The following is a 22,755-nucleotide window of genomic DNA, read 5'->3' as shown; positions in this document are numbered from 1 at the left end:
AGTTTCTGTTCCTTTAATAGATGGGCGCTAGCACAAAAATATGACTTGTTATTAGCTACATCACAAGGTGCAGGGCGTAAGAGCTCTATAAATCCTACCTTCTGAATGAATTCTGCCAAGCGCTGTTTGATTAAAGCTAGGCTGATTAGACTGCTGATGAATTCTGCCTTTGGTAGATTACACAGTTTAACTGACAAATAGATTGCCTCCATTCCGTAATGGCTCCCCAGTTACGATGACAAAGGACAAGCTATTTGTCAGTTAAACTGTATAATCATTCAGAAACAGAATTCATCAAGAACCTAATCATTTTGTCTCTAGTTAAATCCAGCTAATGAGTTAAAATGTGTAATTTATACTATGCATTCCATTCTGAAACAGTTACAGACAATTTCCATGATACTTCATTGAATCAGATTTTGTGCCCAGTTTAAAGATTTCATAATGGAGGGAAAGATAGCAGAAGAGAAGTAATGAAGTTAGGATGCGATTCATGTTAAGATGACGATATTGTTGTGCTCTTTGTGGAGGAGGGGTGTTGAGGCTTTTGGAAGTCCAGCAGTATCCAGACATGCTTGCAGTCCAGCCACAGCGGCCTGCAGGCTGTTTTCCAGTGTGTCCTTGGGAAGGTAGTAGATAGCTCAGCCGCAGTAAGAAGCCTATATGGCTTCCGGAGCTTTCTCTGTCACGTGGTCCCTTGCTGTGTCAGTCACTAATTACCTAACCACCGTCATCTTCAGTGAACCTTAATGCAAGGATAGGCAGTGAAGATCAGAACTGAAGCTCTCGTGAACCCTTGTGCACAAGCATGGATTCTTCTGGATTGCTAAGTTATGACTGAGTATACTCAGGAATGTTCTAGAGGCAGCAAAGATTTTTTCACAATTTTCAGAGAAAGGAACAGGAACAGGTGCAGGTGTCTTTGTAATAATATGCTCTGTACCACTCAGCTTACTCTCTGTGCCCGACTGTGTTTACCATGTGAAGGGTGCTATTTCTTTAACATGGCTGATTAGGAGTAATGGAAGAAATTAGTAAGGAAGGGGGATGAGATTTTCTGTTCTGAGAAAGAAAATGCATGTATTTCCTCCTATTTCAGTTCATTTGATATTCTTAAACTTGAGATGAGTGACCTGTGACCTCCTGGCTCTTCCTCTGGCATAAAAGCTTTTTCTGGAGCAGGAATTCTCTAATACTTGATTTGGCAACATTCACTATAAATCGGAATCCCTTCCAGGGTGGGCATGAAAGGTCCTCCCAAGGAGCACTGCAAGGCAGTCTGACCAATACGTGTCACGAATTATACCCCTCCTTTCAGGATCTTCAGGAAAAGTATGGACTCTTTGAATAAGAACGAGGGATGAAGGAGACAGACAGGCCTTTGAGGGATAAACATAGTTTCTTCTTTGCTATGGCCTAAGCACTCGGAGAATGCTTCTTTCTAGACTGACAGGGAAATGTGATTTTGGGGTCCTTTGTGAGCTTATCTGAGAGCAAAAACCCCAGGGAATTCCTGGCTACAAATGGTTCTCAGTAAAGAAGAGAGAGTCCAGGCAAATACAGAGCTACTTAATCAAACGGGTCCCTCTTCCAACGGTGATTCTCAAACTTTCTGAAGTGGAGGGACCTTTCTGACATTATAAATTTCACCCCCCACTTTCCTGCCAACATACACATAGAAACACATGATGGCTGTTGCACTTTTAGTGTCTTATAGGAGAAAATAATTAAGTGAAAGTGATATGATTCAGTGGCATTCGTAAATGAATATATTGAGTTAATCACCAATAGGATCTGTAAACATTTGAAAATATCACTATGTGGGTGAGTGTATGTGTGTGTATAAGACATTATTTATTCAATCCAAGCCAATGCATAACATATTTGAGACTTCAAACCTCTGGTGATAACTGCAAAGCCCCTGTGACCCACCAGAATCTCCATATACTGGCTGGGAACCTCTCAGTATCCATAGGGCCGCCTCTAGGATGCTTACCTAGACAGTATCTCCTATGAGGAAATTTAGGAATGAGTGGGAGGGATGGTCTTAATCAGTGATGCTCAGAACTTGCTTTTCACTGCCTTCTCTTCCCTGAAACTTCTCTTAGGATGTCATTCAGCTAGTTGGTCCTGTCTTAGGTTGTTCTCTGCCAGACCTTTACCTGTCATTGGCAGCTGCCACAGTGATGTACCTCTCACTTCTTTACGAGATCTCGTTTTACAGATAAATTGCAGGGAGAAAAGCTTTCCTTTTTTTTCCTTCTCATATACATTGTATTGATATGTTTTATATGCTTTAAAACATTAAGTTACATGAAACATTTGGATATAATAAAAGCTAATAAACAGTCACAGGGGTTCCCAGAAAATTCCTGATCTAAATACTTAGAACTACATTTTCCTTTTAAAGATTTTTTTTTAACTAGGCAGTATTTGAAGAAATAATAGAGGCTAAGAATAATGCAACATGTGAAAAGAGATTGTGTTTATTCAGACTAGAGGGAAAGGCCGTAAACATCGTATTTCGTAGACTGCCAGTAAAACGCAATTACTTTTTTCCTGTTGATTGTGAACAGTCAACTTAAAATACATTTTTCATGTCCTGAAAATTATACATATGGTTACTTCCATTTCTGGCAATATGGTAGACTCCATTTCCTGGAAAAGATACCCCGTACAATGCTATCAAATGCTGGATAAAATAAAGCAAACAGCAAATATCTGATTGTGTAAAAAAAAAAAAGTAAAAGTGATCTCCAGGACCCAACAAACAAAACTGAAACCCAACTCCAGGGTGGTGAGGTCAAGTTGAGGGTGCAGCACCTTGCAGGGTGTTTGCAGTTTCGGTGAACTCAAGACTTGGTTTTTAGTGGTGATGGAAAAGGGACAAGCTCTGGGTTCAGGTTAAAGGGCAAGATGGAACCACATCCCCCCATAATTCTGGGACCCCAAAAGACTATGCTCAAAATGAAATCAGAGGCTAGAAATAATCTACTTTTGGCAAACAGAAATGCTCGGGATGTTTAACTGTCTTGAAGTAATTGCTGGCTAGAGAAAGAGTTCTCCTTAGAGTTTGTAACCACAGTCCTTCCCTCAAGTGTGTTTGGAGTTCAGCCTTAAAATGCTTCCCTGACCAGAAAACCCTCGGGCAAGAAGTAAACCTAAAATGGTCTCTGATTGATAGCATCCTGGAGTGCCTGGCAGAAGCAAACACAAATGCTGTCTGGAGGGACTTACCCTCAACCTGGGGGTCACAGGAGTTTAACAGATAAAGACCACCAAACATGAGTTCATGATTTCAAATTCCAGAAACACCCAAGGAAACAAGAGCCATGAGCACGAGACAGGAGAAACCACAAATAGCAGAACTAGACTTCCACAGAGCACATAAGATAATGATTTATCAGATGAAGAAAGTTGTAAAAATGCCTGGAATATTTTTAAATAGGCATAAGCAGCATGAATAGAAAGTAAGATCGTATCAAAAATTTAAGCATAATTGAACCAAATAAAAAGTTCTAGAAATTAAAACTACAGTATAGGAAATTAAAAACTCAAAGTGATCCTATTAGGTAGCAAGTTATTCATACCTGAATTGAATTGATCAACTGATCCTAAAGAAATTACATAGAGTGCAATACAAAGAGATGGAAATGGCAAAGGCAGGTTAAGAGACATGAAAAATAGAAAGATCTAATTGGGGTTGTAGGCTTTCATTCAATGACAAATGAGAAGCAAAGCCACTTTCAATCAAAATCAGAATTTACTATCAACAGATCCTTGGAAATTCAAATATGTCAGAAAGCATGAAAAGTAAAGAAATTGTTAAAGTGTGTTGGGCTAAACCACACTGATTGTATAAAATCATAATGATTCCATACCGGGCATTAAAAATCAAGATACAAATGAAATACTGCTACATATAACATGTAAGACAGAGCATTCTACAGGGCATGTTAATTAATACGAGGTAAAATAAATAACTTTAATTGTGTTAAATGCACATGGTAAAAAAAATTTTAAGGATAACCAGTAAAAGGATAGAAATAGAGTTTGTAAGTTCTATAATAATGCAGGGGGGAAAGGAAATCCAAAACATGAAAGAAAATATAGGGGAGAAAACCTTAGAAAACAAACAAGATAAAAGCAGTACACAAAATAAAATGTTAGAAATATATTTAAATATATTATTAATAATGATAAATATACTATTGTATTTTATTTATTATAATGGCAATTAAATTATATTATAACAATATAATTTTTAAATGATAATAAATATTAAAAAGCAAAGTTCACTATCTTAAGAAAAGTGCCGTTGGTTTGGGTTAAAAAAATTGAGTCGTATGCTGTTTACAACAGACGCTTATCATACCTAAGGATATATAGACTGTTTGAAAGTAAAAAGATGAATATAACAGGCAAATCCTAATTTTATTTTTTGCCTCTTTTTTTAAACTGAGATATAGTTGACATATAACATTGTATAAGTTTAAGGCATGCAACCTGTTGATTTGATACATTTGTATATTAGAGTATGATTACATCATAGTGTTAGCTAACACCTTCATCATGTCATGTAATTATTTCTTTTTTTGCAGTGAGAACATTTAGGATCTAGGCTTTTAGCAACTTTTAGCAACTGCATACTACAGTGCAGTTGACTATATTCACAATGCCGTGCATTAGATCTCCAGAACTCACTCATCTTCTAACTGCAAATTTGTACCCTTTGACCAACATCTCAACAAGTCTCCCAAACTCCAGCAGATACTAATTTTAAGAAGCTTTTATAGCTATATTAATACCAAATTAATTTTAAGGTAAAAAGGATGATTACAGAAGAAGAAGGTCATTTCAAAATGATAAAAGGTCCTATTTTCCAGGAGTAGAATAGTTTTAAACTTACATATACTCACCGTGTACCTAATGAGAGTGTCAAAATTTGTAAACTACAGTGATAAAATTATAAGGATATACTGGATATTGGAGTGTAAAATGGTTTATTCACTTTGTAGAGCTACTTGGCCATTCCTAGAAAAGTTGAAGGTGCAGTTCCACTTCTAGATATACATGCCGTAGGGAATTATGCTCATCTGTGTTCAAGTATACATTTACAAGAATATTCAGAACAACATTATTTGTAAGAGTGAAAACTTGGGAAAAACTTAACTGTCCATCACTGGAGAATGTAGCCATTGAATGTAATACTGTACTCACTAAGAATGAATGAACCGGCGCTCATGTTCACAAGAATGTTCCATGTCTTAAGCTGGCCGATGGGTACACATTTGTGTGTGCGATTGTTTACATACCGTTTTGTAGGCCTGAAAATTTTCATAATGTCTTTTAAATACCAGGGAGAAAATATAAATAGAACTTGTCTACGTTAACATGAAATATGAAACATATATACACACTACCTCAATTCAAAAAGTGTCTGTAACAGTATTTTTGAAGCTATATTTGAAAAAACACTGCAATTTTACTTTAAACGAATCTGTTTATCCGTGCACTATTTAGTAATTAGTGGCCTGCTGTTTTGATGAAACAATGTTAATTAATTTATTTTGCAATTTATTCCAAGCTAAAAAGATGGTGATGTAAGTTCCTGGTATCAAAGATGGCTAAGGAATGTGGATCATTTTTTCCTTTGTCTATGGATATATTTCTTTTCCTTAAGAGTCTATGACCAGCTGTAAAAAAATGCCTCATTTTAAAAAGTAATTTCGATTTTATAAAAGAACATCTCCTACCTAGGAAAAAAGATTGGACGATAGAAATGCTAACACATATATATGGAATCTAAAAAAAAAAAAAAAGGTTCTGAAGAACCTAGGGGCAGGACAGGAATAAAGACGCAGAGGTAGAGAATGGACTTGAGGACACGGGGAGGAGGAAGGGCAAGCTGGGACGAAGTGAGAGAGTGGCATGGACTTATATACACTACCAAATGTAAATTAGATAGCTAGTGGGAAGCAGCCGCATAGCACAGGGAGATCAGCTTTGTGACCACCTAGAGGGGTGGGATAGGGAGGGTGGGAGGGAGACGCAAGAGGGAGGAGGTATAGGGATATATGTATATGTATAGCTGATTCACTTTGTTATAAAGCAGAAACTCACACACCATTGTAAAGCAATTATACTCCAATAAAGATGTTAAAAAAAAAAGGAAATGAAAATACTTAAAGCACAATTGAGCTCTAACTTCTTAAATTTACCCCCAAAACCTGTTGAACATTTGGTTCTGAGCTTTCATTCCCAGGAATCCCTTTGAGACAGTGAACAGTTTGCACCATGTAAACCAGGGGTCCCAAACTGTCTTGCTCCACGAAACCTTTGTGGCATGCACTCCGAAACCAAAAGAAAACGTTAAGTTCAGTTCAGTAAGTAGTTAGATCACAGCAATCATGCAGAATCTCCCTTTGCACAGATAGGACTGCATCGAAAGAAATGTTGTGCGATCTAGTGTTGAACTGTGAACCACCTGGCAGTTTTAAGACTGCCCAAGAGATTTTGAGTACTCCTGTTTTCCCCTGAAAATTTAAAATAATTCATGACACCACTATGAATGTGCTGCCAGCACCTTGCAGAACTAGATGAAACACCCTCCCACGTACACCTTCAAAAGGAGGGCTCTGCATTCACTCAAATTCATGGTCTCTTTTCACTGACTGCAGGAGAAACCATACAAGTGCTCAGACTGCAGCAAGGCCTTCAGCCAGAAGCGAGGCCTGGATGAGCACAAGAGGACGCACACCGGAGAAAAGCCTTTTCAGTGTGATGTGAGTTTGGCTTCCCTTTTCTTTCCCCAGTGTCCTCCAGTAACCTCCGGTAACAGGAGATATGTATGTGTGTGTGGGTGTATCCATGCATCTATTTGTGCATGTATGAGAGAGAGAGAGAGAGAGAGAGAGAGTGTGTGTGTGTGTGTGCGCGCTTTACAGTGCTGATCTGTGTCTGTTAATGTCTTGTGCTCTTTATACCTTTTGATTGCATAATCCATGTAACCACGTTGTAGCAATGTTTTTTATCCTAGTTTACTGGCAGCAAATGAACTCTGATTTTCTTTAAGAGATGCCTGTACCCTGTTTTAATGCAATTGAGTTGTTCTTCCAAGGTATAAATACATGATGATTCAAGACAGCTTTCATGTGTCTGTCCAAGTCTTTGACAGGTTAATGATAGTTAAACCAGAGATTTAACTGGTTATAGATATTATTTATTTTGTTAAAGCCAAACAATTTCTAAAACATGCATAAACTCCTTTGTTTAAAAAACGCCACTGCCAATTGTTTAGATTTTCTGCTTATGACATTTGAAGTGAAATGAAATTATCGACATAGTTCACATTATTAATGAAAGGACAGAAATACTACCATTGTCAGTAAAATTAATTGGATCATGATTAATCTAGAGAAAAATGGTTCATCGATGAACAGCATCACCATTCTGTGTAAGATTGACAGTTGACAGAAAATTGACACAGGTGTTAGGGAAAGCACTCACTTCTTGTTCTTATTTCTAACACAAAAATAGCAAAGAAAAAAAAAGTATTAATGTAGCTCAATGTAAGAAGAAACATTAAAGTTGTAATCTGTGAAATTGCACAGTAATCTGTGAAATTGCACAGTACATAGTTCTCTTTAAATGTTGAGGGAAACTTGAGTACTCAGTCCCCTTGGCATATCCCAAAGGATAAAGGATGGAGTAAGCAGTCCATATGAAAGGAAACTCACAAACATAAGATGTTTTCCTTGTCTTTCCATGAAACTTTGGTTGTAAGGTTAAGGCAACAACGTACTCCCAGTGTACCTACTCATAAAAATACCTTTATCAACAGTGAACTTCTTTAAGGAGAGAACTACTTGTAGAGAAAGAAATGTACACATGGAGAGCTCTATCCTGGACTGGAGGTACAGCCAGTTTCATAATTTAATGGATTGAACGTTCAATCCATTGGTGCTTTTATTGGAAGCATTTTCATAAAAGCAAAACTTTTTTTGGATTATTTAATTGCACTACACAAATAAGTGATGGGAAATAGAAATTAAATATTAACTGTGTATGGACATCTTCCTTCTATCACGCTCTACCTGACTTTTATTTATGCTGAATATTTTTGTGGACTGCTTCCTTACACAGACTGGACCATGATGTTATTTTTTAAAAATTATGTTACAAGCATGATTTTTTCTATCTACTTCTATCCCATTTACTTCTGTCAGATGTTCAAATCTCTCTGAGCCTTATCTGCAGTCCGGACTGGTCTGTTGAGGAGAGATCCAAGTTTAATGCCTCCAAAACTTCCCTGAAATGCAGCCTGGTCAGGAAACTGGCTGTCTGTTCCAAAATCTTATTCTCTTAACCTACCCATTCCAGATAGAAGTCCTCCTTTCTCACCCCACTTCCAGTCTATCTCCTTCCTAAATGGTTCTCAGATCCATTCCTTACTCTCAGTTTCCATTCCCACTAGCGATGCATAGCCTGGACCCTCACCTTACTATTTCTTATTACATCCTATCTTATTACATTTCTTACTACATCCTATAAATGTAATAATCCCCCACCAAGGTGACTTTTTAAAAATCGAAATGAAATTCACATAACATAAAATTAACCATTTTCAAGTGAACAATTCAGTGGCCTTTAGTACATTGACGGTGATGTGCAGGCATCACCTCTGATTCCAGAACATTTTTGTCACCCCAAATAAAGTTCCATACCTGCTAAACAGTTACCCCTCACTCTCCCCAGACCCTGGCAGGCACCAGTCTGCTTTCATTTCTATAGGTTTACCTATTCTGGATATTTAATATAAATGAATCATACAATATGTGACCTTTTGTGACTGGCTTCTTTCACTTAGCACAGTGTTTTCAAGGATAATCTACGTTGCAGCTTGTATCAGTGCACCATTACTTTTTATGGCTGAATGATACTCCATTTTATATATACAACACAGTTTATCTGTTCATCAGCTGATGAACATTTGGGTTGTTTCTACCTCGTGGCTGTTGTGAACAGTGCTGAGACAAACGTGTGTATACAAGTTTTAAGTACCAGTTTTCAGTTCTTTTGGGTATATACCTAGGAGTGGAATTGCTGTGCCCATATAGTGATTCTATGTTTGACTTTTTTTTTTTTTTTTTTTTGCGGTATGCGGGCCTCTCACTGTTGTGGCCTCTCCTGTGGCAGAGCACAGGCTCCAGACGCGCAGGCTCAGCGGCCATGGCTCACGGGCCTAGCCGCTCCGCGGAATGTGGGATCTTCCCGGACCGGGGCACGAACCCGTATCCTCTGCATTGACAGGTGGACTCTCAACCACTGTGCCACCAGGGAAGCCCTATGTTTGACTTTTTGAGGAACTGCCATACTGCTTTTCACAGTAGCTGTACCATTTTATATTCCCACCAGGAATGCACAAGGATTCCAATTTCTCCTCATCCTTGTAAACACTTATTATTTTCTGTTTTTTTTAAATTATAGTCATCTTAATGGATGTGAAGTGGTATATCATTGTCATTTTGATTTACATTTCCCACAGGATTAGTGATGTTGAACATCTCTCCATGTACTTGTTTGTTAGCCGTTTGTGTATCAGCTTTGGAGAAATGTCTATTCAAGTCCTTTGCCCATTTTAAAATTGTGTTGATTGTCTCTGTTGTTGAGTGTGAGATACTGGATACTAGACCCTTATCAGATATGATTGCAAATATTTTCTTTCATTCTATATGTTCTCTTTTTGCTTTCTTGATAATGTCCTTTGATGCACAAAACTTTTCAGTCTCGATGAAGTTTAATTTACCCATTTTCTCCTTCTCTTCATGCATTTGGTGTCATATCTAAGAATCTATTGCCAAATTCGAGGTCATAAAGATTTACCCTTATATTTTTTTCTAAGAGCTTTATAGTTTTAGCTCTTACATTTAGGCCTTTGATCCTTTTTGAGTTGAATTTTTGTATATGGTGTGAGTTAGAGGTCCATTCTTTTGCATTTTTTCAGTCTTTTACCATTGAATATGATGGTAGATGTGAGATTTTTATGAATGTCCTCTATTGTGTTGAGGAGGTTCTCTTCTAGTTCTCTGAATATTTTTATCAAGACAGGGTTTTGAATCTTGTCAAATGCTTTTCTGAATCACTTGAAATTATCATTTTTCCCTTTTGTCCTGTTAATGTGGTGCGGTACATTGTTTGATTTCTTTTTATGTTGAACTACTGTTACAGTCCTGGGATACAGCCACTTGTTCATGGCTTATAATCCTCTTAACATGATCTTGGATTCAGCTTGTTAGAGGTTTTTTTTTTGCGGTACGCAGGCCTCTCACTGTTGTGGCCTCTCCCGTTGCAGAGCACAGGCTCCGGATGCGCAGGCTCAGCGGCCATGGCTCACGGGCCCAGCCACTCCGCGGCATGTGGGATCTTCCCGGACCGGGACATGAACCCATATCCCCTGCATTGGCAGGCGGACTCTAGATCACTGCGCCACCAGGGAACCCCCTGTTAGAGTTTTTTGTTTTGTTTTGTCTTGTTGTTTTTTGTTTGTTCATTTGAAGATTTTTTCCTATATATTCATAGGGGTATTAGTCTGTAGTTTTCTTTCATTGTAATATCTTTGTCTGGCTTTGGTATCAAGGCCGTGCTGGCGTCACAGAATTAGGAAGTGTTCCCTCCTTTTCTATTTTTGGGAAGAGTTTGAGAGGATTGGTGTTAATTCTTCTTTAAATGTTTGTTAGAATTCATCAATGAAACCATTGAGTTCTGGACTTTTCTTTGTTGGGAGGTTTTTTGATTCAATTCCTGTACTTGTTATAGGTCTTCTGAATTTTTCTGTTTCTTCTTGAGTCTGTTTTGGTAATTTGTGTATTTCTAGGAATTTGTCCATGACAACTAGGTTATCTAATTTGTTGGCATACAGTTCATAGTATTCTCTTATAATCGTTTTTATTTCTTTGGGTTTGGTAGTAATATCAAAATGTGACATTTTTAATGTAAACTCAGTCATGTGCTTCTCTGTGATGGCGTCTCACAACCTATAAGGTAAAATCTGCCTTCCTACTTGACTGAAAGATTATTATGGTCTTTCTCAATTCTTACTATTTTATGTCTTAAAAATCTTATGTCAGTATTCTGCAGTTTCTTTGCACTAACACTTAGAGTTTCCTGAAGCAGTGATACTGTTTCATATCTGTCTCTTGTTCCAGGTACCTTGCATACACTGTTCCCTCTGCCTAGAGTCTTTTTCTGCTCCCGTTCCCACTGTCTACCATATATATATGACATTTGAGTGGCATCTGAGCAAAATTGTAAAGAAGAAACTGATACGTATCCACTTCAGTTCTTTACAATTTTGCTCAAATGCCACCTCGCTCATCAACGCCACTCTAACACCTTAGGCCCAGTCGCTCCGTGCTCTGCAGCTCCCCCAGCATGCCATACCTATTCAACTTTAAATATCTTTAGCTACTACACATATGGTAGATGACTTCCAAATCTTTCTTTCCCTGCCTAGATTTCTCTTTGAACTCTGGACAGATATTGTGAGGTGCCTATGAGACATCTCCCCTGTATTCCAGACTGAAATCATGATCTCCCAGCCTTCTCAAGCTCTCAACATGTTTCCTTTAACTACCCATCTCTCTGAGAACTCCACTGTCTCCAAATAGCCCAAGCCAAAGGTCGGAGCCTCATGCCAGACACCTCTCTTTCCCTGAGCCATGACCAATAGCGTCATCTAGTTGAGCTTCTGTAGTTAGAAAGACACAGTGATCCATGGTTTGTATATAGTCTCTGGTTTCACTACAGTCCAGAAATACGTAGGTGTTATTTCCACTTATAGGAAGCAGTTGAGGCTCCCTGGGGTTGAATGACTTGCCTATCATTCACTGCTTATAACTGGCCAAATCAGGATTCCAGGGATCAAACCCATGCAGCTTCCTTTCAGCCCCAGTAATTCCTGACCCTCTTTGCTTGTCTGTATTTCTCAAACCTATCACCTTGTCTAAGTTTCCATTGCCACCTTCACTTCTCTCTTTCTGTCACCCCCTGCATCCAGTGCAGTAGCAAATCTGATTGGCTTTGTATGTAAGTTGAGAATGTGAACACTTCTTACACCTCCACAACTAACAACCTAGTCTCCTGGAACAACACAATCGCTTTTTAATTGATCTCCCTCCTTCCATCTTTGCTCTTTACAGTCTGTCCTCAACTGGCCACCCACAGTGATCTTTCTAAAACCCGAGTCAGATTTTACGTATGTGTGTGTAGATTACATACGTATTACATTACTCTCATTGGCTCAGACGCTCAACGACCGTACATCTCATTTAGAGTGAAAACCAGAGCTGTACCAGAGTCTGGAAGTGGCCACGGGACCTGCACCCCCCGCCCTTGTGCCCCAGCCTCTCTGGCTTCACCGCACCCTCTGCCTCACTCCAGCCACATGGCTTCTTTGCTGTTCTTTCAGACACACTGAGCTCACTCCTGTGAATAGGTCTTTGTATTTGCCGTTTCCCCAGCCTGGAACGCCCTTCTCAGGTGTCTTTATGATCTGTTCCTGTGCTTCTGTCAGTTCTCGGCTCAAATTTCTTTCTTTCTTACTTCCATTACTTTCTTAACCCTCACCCCATAGTCACCTTCTCCTTCACTGTACTTACATCCACCTGAAGTATTACGTATTTGTTTGTTTAATTATTTATCATTTATTATAAGCTTCATGACAACAGAGTTTTTCGTTATTGTTTATTGCTGTATTCCCAGCCCTAGAACAATGCTTGGCGTGTGAGAAGCAGTCAAAGAATATTTTAAAGGAATGAACAAATGAATCAATGACCACTGTCTTAGTTTATGTCCAAATCCTTTCTGGCTTGGTGTGGAACATTGTTTTGGCCTCCCTGATTCCAGTTGTGTACTCTCTAGCTTGCTAACTAAATTATACTTCAGTTTTAGTCTCTTCTTCAAGTCCCACCGCTTGCAGAATATACATCCTTCCAGTTTCTTATGATTATCAGGGTCTCTAGGATTTGGTTCCAGCCTTCTAACTTCCTTTTCAAGTTGTTCCCCTAACAGTGTCTCATCTTCAGCCTTAGTGAACAGTTTTCGTTCCCCACCTGAGCCTTGCTGTTCACTCCTCTGTGCCTTTGTACATCTCCTTCCTTCTCCCTGGAACGTCACTCCCCAGCTTAGGACGTGATAACCCCTGTGCATCCAGGAAGAGTCATCGCACCCTCCCGTGTGCCTCTCTTGGCATTATGTTCATGGCATTGCAAGTATTTCTCCTAGTGCTGTGGACTCCACTGAGGCAGGGCAGAGCGCTCTTTGTCACTGTTCTCCTTACTGAAGTGGTAGACACATTGTATGCGATAAATATTTGTTAACTGAAGATGTCTGTATACAGTTCTAACATTATCTCCAAGGACTTTCTATTAAACATGCTGTTTCCCTTTATCTTAAGACAAAATCAGTTTACCTCTAGCCTAGAGAAGGAATAAAATATTTTCCCATTTTTGGGGAATGTGAATTAATACTAAGTTGGAGTAGGCTGAAGGGTTGTATGAGAATCACATGTGGAAAGAAAGAAAAGGAAGCATCTCTGTTGCACTGTTGGAACTCCTTGCTCTTCCCTATTTTTAAAATGACTATAAAAGACCTTACATTTGGCTGATTTATACAGAGCATCAGTTTGAAGTCTCTTAATGACTGCATTTAAGTTCATGAGAACACAGCTTTTAATGTCTAGGTAGTCAGTTTCACAAGCGTGACATCAGCTACTCTCTGCTGACATTTAATCCTCTGCCTTGGCCCTCGTTCAGCAGTCTGTTGGATTGTTCCAATCCCGTGTCCTATTGGAGCTTCTCGAACTCCTTAATTCTGAGCCGTCATCAATGACTTCGGCATCCTGCCCAACTTCCTTTCCATTTCTCCAGCTTGCCGCTGCCGTAATTTTCCCATGGTGACTATGTAAATGGACTTGAACTTCGTATCCCTCACAACACACTGGTGAGCTGAACTGTCTGAGAACCTCCTTTATTTTTTCAAAGAGATGTTTATTTCTTAAAAATGGGGTCAGCCAGGCAAATGGAAGAAAGTACAGTGGGCTCACATATCTCTATTTGAAGTGAGAGACTTTTTTAATAGTTGGCCCTTGGGGGGTGGTATAGACTCTGAACCCAGACTGTCTGGGTTTAAATGCTGGAAACCACTTCCTCATTCTGTGACCTTGGGTAACCTGCTTGAGACAGAAGTGTGTGTGTCAGTTTCCTTCTGTGAAATGGGGATGATACCTAAAAGAGTGGTTTGTGAAGTTTGAACCAGCTAATGGTTAGAAATTGCCAAGGGTCATTCCCGGCCCATGGTGAAAGCGGATGTCAGCCCTTAAACCTAGTCCCTGTGCCAGAAATAAATGACTGTAATAAAACAGTGAACAAGACGCCATGTCCCCTGCCCTCATAGAACTCACATTCTTGTGGAGTACAGACTTAAACAAATAAGCCTGAATAGATGTCTCATTGCATTTTATGAAAAAGGTTGGGAAAGGAAAAAATGGGGTGGGCTGTGAAAGAGTAGTTAGGGAAGAATTCTCTGAGAAAGTGACTCTGAGTAACCTAGAAGATGAAGAGTAGCCATGGGGGAAAGAGCATTCTAGGCTCAGGGAACAGAATAAGTCAAGGCTTGTAAGTGGGAAAGAGCATGCAGTGTTAGGGGAAGTAAAAAGGCAGGGGGAGCTGGAGCCTGGGGAGAGAGGAAGAGGGGGGTGCAAGGTGAAGTTGGAGAGCAAACTGGTAGCCTTTCAGCCACGTTAAGGAATTTATTTTGAATCTGATTTCAACAGGAAGCCATTGAAGAGTGGTATCTATTGTTCTTTTGACGTGAGGTTTAGAGAAGGAGCCAGGGAAATAGAAAATAGGGAATCAGTTTTAATTCTGTCTTACGTACGATCACAAATGTTCATTTATACTTATAAAAACAATTTAGAGTTTCTTTTACTTGAAAATAATTTCTAAAGACACCTTCTTTGGTTTCTCCAGAATTATTCCACAGCCTTTGGGTTACTTACGTTGCTCACAGGGGTTGTGTCTATCAATCACCTATCTACCTTTCCCTTTCTTTCTTTCTTTAGTTCAACAAATATTAATGGAATGACTACTCTTGCCTTCCTGTTCCTTAGGACTAGTAAGGAGAGACATTAAAAAGCACACAAATAATTAATTACACTCGAGGTAAGTGTTAAAAAGGAAAAGTAAAGGCTACTATGAGAGCATTTAACAGAAGACTTCTGTCAGAAAGATCATACAGGCCTCCCTGAGGAATGCATAGGAGGCAGCTAGAAAAAGAGAAGTGAGAAAGTACTGAGGCAGGAAGGCTGTGGTGTCTTCAACAGCCTACACTAAAGCTGGTTAGTTGGGCTAGAGTTTAGGAGTTTCCCTTAAAGTAAGTAAGGATCCAGTAAGGACCCATGGAACAGTTTTATGTAGTAAAATGATATTTATGTTTTTAAAAATCCCTCCACCTGCTGGGTGGAGCATGGACAGAAGGGGATAAGGATGGATGCAGAGAGATTCAGATAGTATTTATCACCTGGGTCCTTTTGACAGTGTAAAATTGTCCATACATTACAGGGAATTTGCATCTCCTCTCCTATATAAAATGCATGGAGCAACCCCCATTCTTCAGGACAGTTACACACCTCCTTTAGTTCCAAACATTTCCTGAGGGGAGGGGAAGCTGTACCACCTCTTTGAGAACCACTGACACTGGCTATTGCAATAATCTAGGCTTTGGTTTCCAGAGTGAGGAGCTGCATATCCCAGGAGGCCTAGGAGACATCCACTGGGAAACGGGAAGGAAAGGTTACAGTTGTGATCCCTGCTTATTGTGTATTTTAAAACAAAGAACTTAAACTTCAAAGAACTTAAAACAAGAAATTACACTTTATTATCATTGAATAGCGGGGCTTGACTTTGGTGCCCTTGTTAACAGCTGGTTTCTTGCGATGTACAGTACTAAATGTGATCTGAGGGAAGAGTGGCAATTCCGTGGCGATGCAGGTTGTCGCTTGTTTGTTTTCCGTGCTTGCAAGGATTGCGATTTATGTGTTCCCAGTTAAGTGGCGATATGGATTCTGTTATCTGTTTTTAAACAAAATAATCTTGTACAAAAGAGTCCTTTATAGAAACTACAGATTGAAAATAATATTAATAATACAGACAATAATAATAATATTATTGTTATTATAATATATATAATATAACAATATTATATATATTATAACAATTGTTATAATATAACAATAATAATAATACAAGGCAACAAAAAGAAAACAACAGAGTTAATATTACCAGTCAGCAGCAAATTTAGATTAAACATCATATCTGGAAAAAAGTAAACCAAAACACTGAAATTATCCAGAAGACATTTGAAATATGTTTTTGTCTACATTTTTCTTAAAAATGACTGACCCTAAATATCATATCTTCGATGTTGCCTAATGAAAATATGAAGTCATAATTATTGATACAAAAACGTTTATTTCATCTTTTTTCAAATTCTCTTAAAAGTTTGTCTCTAATAATAATTTATAAATACGTTAGTACACTTGGTATATTTTATTTAAAAATACAGATAATAGGTGCATGCGGAAACGTTTTCTTACTGCTGGAGAATCACTGGTCTAGGCAGGTAATGGTTTTCACTCGGGTTGTGGCAGCACAGATGGCGACAATTAAATGTCCTCTAGAAATGTGTACAGGGAAGAAGTGGTAATTGACTAAATGAGGTGGGGATGAGGGAGACATTGGATCAAGGCTGACTGCCAGATTTCCAGCAAGTGTCAGATGGATGGCACATTTTTGTTTTGAGAATTAGATTTGGGAGACAGTCTTTTTTTTAATTGAAGTATAGTTGATATACAATGTTATATAAGTTACAGGTGTACAATACAGTGATTCACAATTTTTAAAGCTTATATTCCATTTGTAGTTATTATAAAATATTTGCGATATTTCCTGTGTTGTATAGTATATCTTTGTAGCTTTTTTTTTTTTTTTTTTTTTTGCGGTACGCGGCCCTCTCACTGTTGTGGCCCCTCCCGTTGCGAAGCACAGGCTCCGGATGTGCAGGCTCAGCGGCCATGGCTCACGGGCCCAGCCGCTCCACGACATGTGGGATCTTCCCGGACCGGGGCACAAACCCGCGTCCCCCGCATCGGCAGGCGGACTCTCAGCCACTGCGCCACCAGGGAAGCCCTGTAGTTTAATTTATACCCTATAATTTGTACCTCTTAATCCCTTACCACTATATTGACCCTCTCTCCTTCCCTCTCCCCACTGGTAACCAGTAGTTTGTTCTCTGTGAGTCTGCTTCTCTTTCGTCATATTCACTAGTTTGTTGTATTTTTTCAATTCCAGTTCAACTTTAGACTTACTGAGTTTGCAGCACCAGTGAGCTATCCAGCAGGCATTTAGATCCTCCACTGTGCAGATCAGGAGAGAGGACTTGGATCAGAGATAAGATATTGGCGAGTATCTCCATATAAACAGTAACAAAGAGCATGACTATGATTAAGGTCACCAGGGGAGAAAACACCTAATGAATGAAGAAGTGGGCTAAGGAACGGGTACTGAGATCCAGACTTCAAGGTCAGGGTGGAGGAGGAGCCTGTACAGGAAAATGGGGGGTGGGGTGGGGAAAGGCCAGAAAAATAGAAGGAAAACAAGGAGAACATGTCCTAATGGAAACTAAATGAAAGGCAGGAGGGAAGTGGCCAGGTATGTCAAATGATACTGAAACTTCATGTTAAATGAGGATTCAGGAGTCCCCATTCCATTTAGCCATGTGGAGGTGGTTGGTGACCTATCGAAGCTGTTTAGGGAGTTACAGCACTTGACGTATCAGTGTGATGGCAGTGGGCTTGAGGCACGCGTGGAAGATGAGGACGTAGAACCTTCACTCAGCCAGTGGTATTTTTTGCATTCCAAAGTAACATTTGGAAGTTTGTTTCCTTTTTTGTTCTAGAAAAATTAGGAAATACAGAAGGGAATAAAGACAAATGAAATGATTCCAAATTTCTCAACTGATGTCAACTAATATTAACATTAATCTCTTGATATTTTCTTCCAATACTTATTTATACAGATACAGTTACCATCTTTATTTCAGTATTGTAAATTATGCATTAATTTTATTCTGTTTTCTTCCCTTTACATTTTTCCTTGCCTTTTTTTTACATATTTTTTGAAGTATGATCTTTTTTTTAACAGCTGAGAAGTATCTCTTCTTCTCGTTATATCAAAATGAATATACTCATTAACTTTGGGCAAATAAGTTATTTGTAATACTCCACTTTTATAAATAATTCTGGGATGAACATCTTATATATACATCTTTGACTAGGAGCTATCATACTGGTAGTACTCCTGGCTCTTTTAAGGCTTGTGAAAATACTAATAATCTCTGTCCGTCCAAGGTGCTTTTGAGGAAGGGCTACTCAGTACGGTTGCACTGTCATCAGCACCATTTTCTACACTTAGGCACATTCCAATCCCCCTTGTAAAATTATGTTTGGGTGTGTGTGTTGTTTTAAGTACATTTCTTGAAAATAGCATGTGTTTGCATTTTCCATTTTACCCTAATTTCAGAGCCTTTAAGGGTACTCAGTATTTTATATCACTTATCATAACTCATGTATTATATAGTCTGTCATTGTATTTTATGCTCTTTCATGTTCCTGGGTCTTTCCTTTTTATCCCGATTTTTACTGCATGACATGAACTTACCTGGCTTTGTTTTTCAGTGACTTTAAAGGTATATAGTCTGTTTTAAATTGTGGTTGTAAAACTTACGTTTACAAAGGTATTTCATAAGAAGAACGTCCTTTCCTCAGATTGATTGGAAGCATTATGTTTGTCATGGAAAATTATTGTTTGCTTTAAAATCATTTGTATATTGCAGGGAGCTGCTACTCTTTATAGTAGCTGTGTTCTCTCTCGGACCCCACATGTGGTAGCTGTTGTAGTCTCTTCTTTCCAACCTGCTGATGATTCTTTTTGCTAGAGAAGATGAAAGAGAAAAACTAGGCACTAACATTTATTGAGCGTCTTCAGTACAACATCCATTTGCATAGATTACCTCATTTAATCTTAGTATTAATTCTGTGAGATAATGATCATTGTGATCATCTTATAGGTGAGGGAACTGAAGTTAAAAGGCATGGTTTGTTCATTTAAACTTCCTTAGGAGGTGATAGAATCAGGTTGAAACTTGGTTAGTTAATTCAACAAATACTTATTTAGTGCTACTCTATAGGCACTGTCTTATCCCTTAGGATATATGAGTGAATAAAATATATGAAGATTCTCTGCCTTCATGGATCTGAGGTCAGGGTGCCAGAGTAGTTGGGTCTTTAGTGAGGGCCTTCTTCCTGGTTATGCCTCACATGGCCTTCCTTGGTGTGTGCATGCAGAGAGAGAGAGAGAATCTGTGTCTCTTCCCGTTTTTATAAGGGCATTAATCCCATCACTCCATCCTCATGAGCTCATCTAACCCTAATTATCTCACAGTGGCTGCACCTCAAACACCATCACATTAAGGATTAGGGCTTTAACTCATGAATTTTGAGGGGACACAAACATTCAGTCCATAGCAAAGGACACAAACATTCAGTCCGTAGCAAACTCTAAAACTTATTTTATGTCACACTATGCTACTAATGTGTAATTCAAAATACATTATTATTGGATTACTCCCTCTCGTCACCAAACTGGGGGCTTGCCCTTCTGTGTTTCTTGTTGCTGAGCATGTAAAATCCTGCTTCTCTCATAAAGACAGAGTGAATTTTTTATTTGCTTTTGTATTTTCACATGCTTCACCTCATTCAGAACTTCAGCTGTCTTTCCAGTATTTTTACAAGGCTTTACCTCTCCCATTATATTCACTATGTTTTTCAGGGAATTTTCACATTATTTAAGTATTTTATTTTATCGTGCATGTGCTTTTGAAGAATTTCATGTAAATGGAATTTTTGTGAATAACAGCAAACTTTGAATGAAAATTTGGTATTATAAAAGAATTCCATTTCATTTTTACTTTTGAATAACTATGCCTCACATCTTCTGGGTTAATTTAATATTTTAAATTATTGGGCTGTTTAATGTCTGTTGAGTCAGGTGGCAAGGTCGCAGAGCTTACATGAAGAAAATGTGAAGTATTTTTAATTGGAAATAAAGAACTGGACTAGTGGATAACGAACTTCTGCTTAGGATGCTTAAAGCAGTGTTAACCTTTTACTTCGTACATGGGTCCAGATTGCAGGGATCACTGGTGAGACATGTCTTGTGCTATTTATGCCAATACTAAAAAGATGCCTCTAGATCCAGGCATTTTGTTGAAGAGGTTTAACGTGAAATTGTTAATACGCTGAATTATGGGGAGAAAGATACTGTTTCCAGGGAGTTGTGTCTTTAGAGATGTTTAAAAATATAGTAGCTGCGGGAAGGGAGAGTGGTTGGGATGCAGAGGACACACATTAAATGCAAACAACTCTTGGAACTATAATTAATTTTCTTTACCTTTTACCTTGGATGTTAAGTTCCATTTATTTCCAGAGCACTTTTGTTCTTAAGCCTGTCAGTATATACTTGATAATAGGAATTGCATATTGTATTTTGTGTAAGTGATAACTTGGTGTATCTTCAGATTTTTCAATATAATGTGATTGGTATCTTTGGGTCTTCTCTAGGTTTGTGACTTGGCTTTTAGCCTGAAGAAAATGCTGATCCGACACAAGATGACTCATAATCCTAATCGTCCACTGGCAGAATGCCAGTTTTGCCATAAGAAGTTTACAAGGAATGACTACCTCAAAGTGCACATGGACAATATCCACGGAGAGGCTGACAGCTAATGGTAGCTGTAAAGGAATTAAGCCATTCAGAAGCGCTCCTAATACGAAACCCAGATTTCTCTCAGCTGATTAGCATAGCAGAAGTAGCGACTTAAAGTAATTCACTGGTCTCATAGTTCTTATTTGCCTACCTTTAGAGTCTGTAGATACATATGCAAAAAAAAAAAAAAAATCCTACTTCTGTCAAGAAGTGGTACAAATGGAAAAAAATAACTTTGTAGCCTCCCAAAATACTACTTGTGTTGTGTCTTATAAAAGTGGAAAAAGGAGCCATGGCTCTGCTTGGCCATCTCTCTATAGTGAAGTTTATTAACATGCTCCGTATTAGGCATTTTTTATTTTATTGTTATCCTTGTGTGTGTGTGTGTGTGTGTGTGTGTGTGTGCATTTGTGATGCTGGTTATTGCAACTGGTTATTACTAGTTTAGCCAGAAAGAGATTAAGATTTCCAAGATATTTCATTGCAGATAAAGGATAAGGGGCAAGAGTTTGCAAAGTCTCAAGCATGATAACGGGATAAAACTTGCTAAAACAGGCCAAAAGTTGATCTTAGTTAATAAATAGCTCCTTATAACAGATCAGTTTAAAATAAAGAGGTATTTAAGGACTGAAACATTGACTGAAATGTTGCGCATTTTAGACAATTCTCAGGAAACATTATTTCCTCTCATCAGTCATATGCTGACATTCATGGTCTAGATAAGATCAACACAAAAAATGACCATAACACTTAAATATTTATCAGGCTGATCCTCCTGAATTTATACTAGCGAGCTTTAGAAATTAACAATATATAAATATATATAACGAAAAATGGAAACAAAATAGGTCCTCATTATCTGTTGACTGACAGGGTAAACAGGACAGTAGGTGTATTACAATATTAGTCATGATACACCTGGACCTTTACCCTCTCATTTCATCAGAGTGCGCAGAACATATTAGTGCAGACATAACAGAGTCCTCAGAGCATTAACATTCTGTTTCACAAAAGACATTTTTCAGAATCTTGGCAGTAGATGATTCTGAAACACTTCTGAATTACTCTCAATCCTATATAATTAGGAATCCAGAATAAAAAACATAAACCTGGCAATTGTTATGATTGAAATTATCACTGATGCTTAAGGGGAACTGAAGCAAGAAGCGTAATTTCTTCCTTTAGGTTATATTTCAATTAAATACTTGAGAGCAACATACAATGAACAGCTTGTTTTGGGAGAAGAGAAGATAAAATGTAATAGTGTTGTCAAAGCAGTGTAGAAGAATCCAAAAACCAGAAAAAAATTAAAATGAAGCCCAATTCATGAACTTGCCTATTTGGAGACCATTCAGAAGAGAGAGGAAGTATAATTTTAAGGAAGATTTTTAGTTTTACTGATTTCTGGAGAAAGGTTACCTGAAGACAGTTCTTTGAAGTCAGGAATCTTGTTTTAGAATTATATTTATGCTCAGTTGCAGTTTTAAAAAGAAACATAAAGATTCGTTATAGATGTTTTAAACTCTGTGAAAATACTAAATTTGAGACTCGCCAGAGACAATTTTAAAAGATATAAATGCCCAGATGATAATTTAGAAGATATCTAATAAGTATGGCTATATGTAGCATCTGTTCTGAAATTATAGACTGTATTTTATACAAATAGATTTTGGTCTTGTTTCTTCTCACTGTGTCATTTGTTTCAGTAGTATATTTTTAGATCTAAAGTGTTTTCAATTTAACATGACAGTGTGCTTAATATCATTTGAATATAAAAGGACAGCTGTAAAATTTAGTAGTGTGTATTATTTAAACACGATCTGCTCATTGCTTTGGGTGCCGCCTTCTCTGTATGGGATGCTTCATAGCCCGA

At 38.2% G+C, this 22,755-nt stretch overlaps 1 protein-coding gene across 3 annotated transcripts in view; it reads left to right on the top strand.

Annotated features, from left to right (window-relative positions):
• Positions 1-21,380, top strand: part of PRDM5 (PR/SET domain 5) — a 206,842-nt gene extending 185,462 nt beyond the window's left edge. For 2 of the 3 annotated variants that reach the window (XM_060011849.1, XM_069540664.1), the window contains 2 exons: positions 6,681-6,785; positions 20,738-21,380. In XM_060011849.1, coding sequence (XP_059867832.1) covers positions 6,681-6,785; positions 20,738-20,902 — 270 coding nt within the window. In that variant the 3' untranslated portion in view covers positions 20,903-21,380. The remainder of the gene's footprint in view (positions 1-6,680; positions 6,786-20,737) is intronic. The other variant, XM_060011850.1, reaches the window with a different exon arrangement.
• Positions 21,381-22,755: the final 1,375 nt, after the last annotated feature.

Source organism: Delphinus delphis, chromosome 5 (assembly GCF_949987515.2).
Source record: "Delphinus delphis chromosome 5, mDelDel1.2, whole genome shotgun sequence".
NCBI lineage: Eukaryota > Metazoa > Chordata > Mammalia > Artiodactyla > Delphinidae > Delphinus > Delphinus delphis.
The sequence above is the reverse complement of the archived record's forward strand: the minus strand, read 5'-3'. Positions and strand labels throughout refer to the sequence as shown.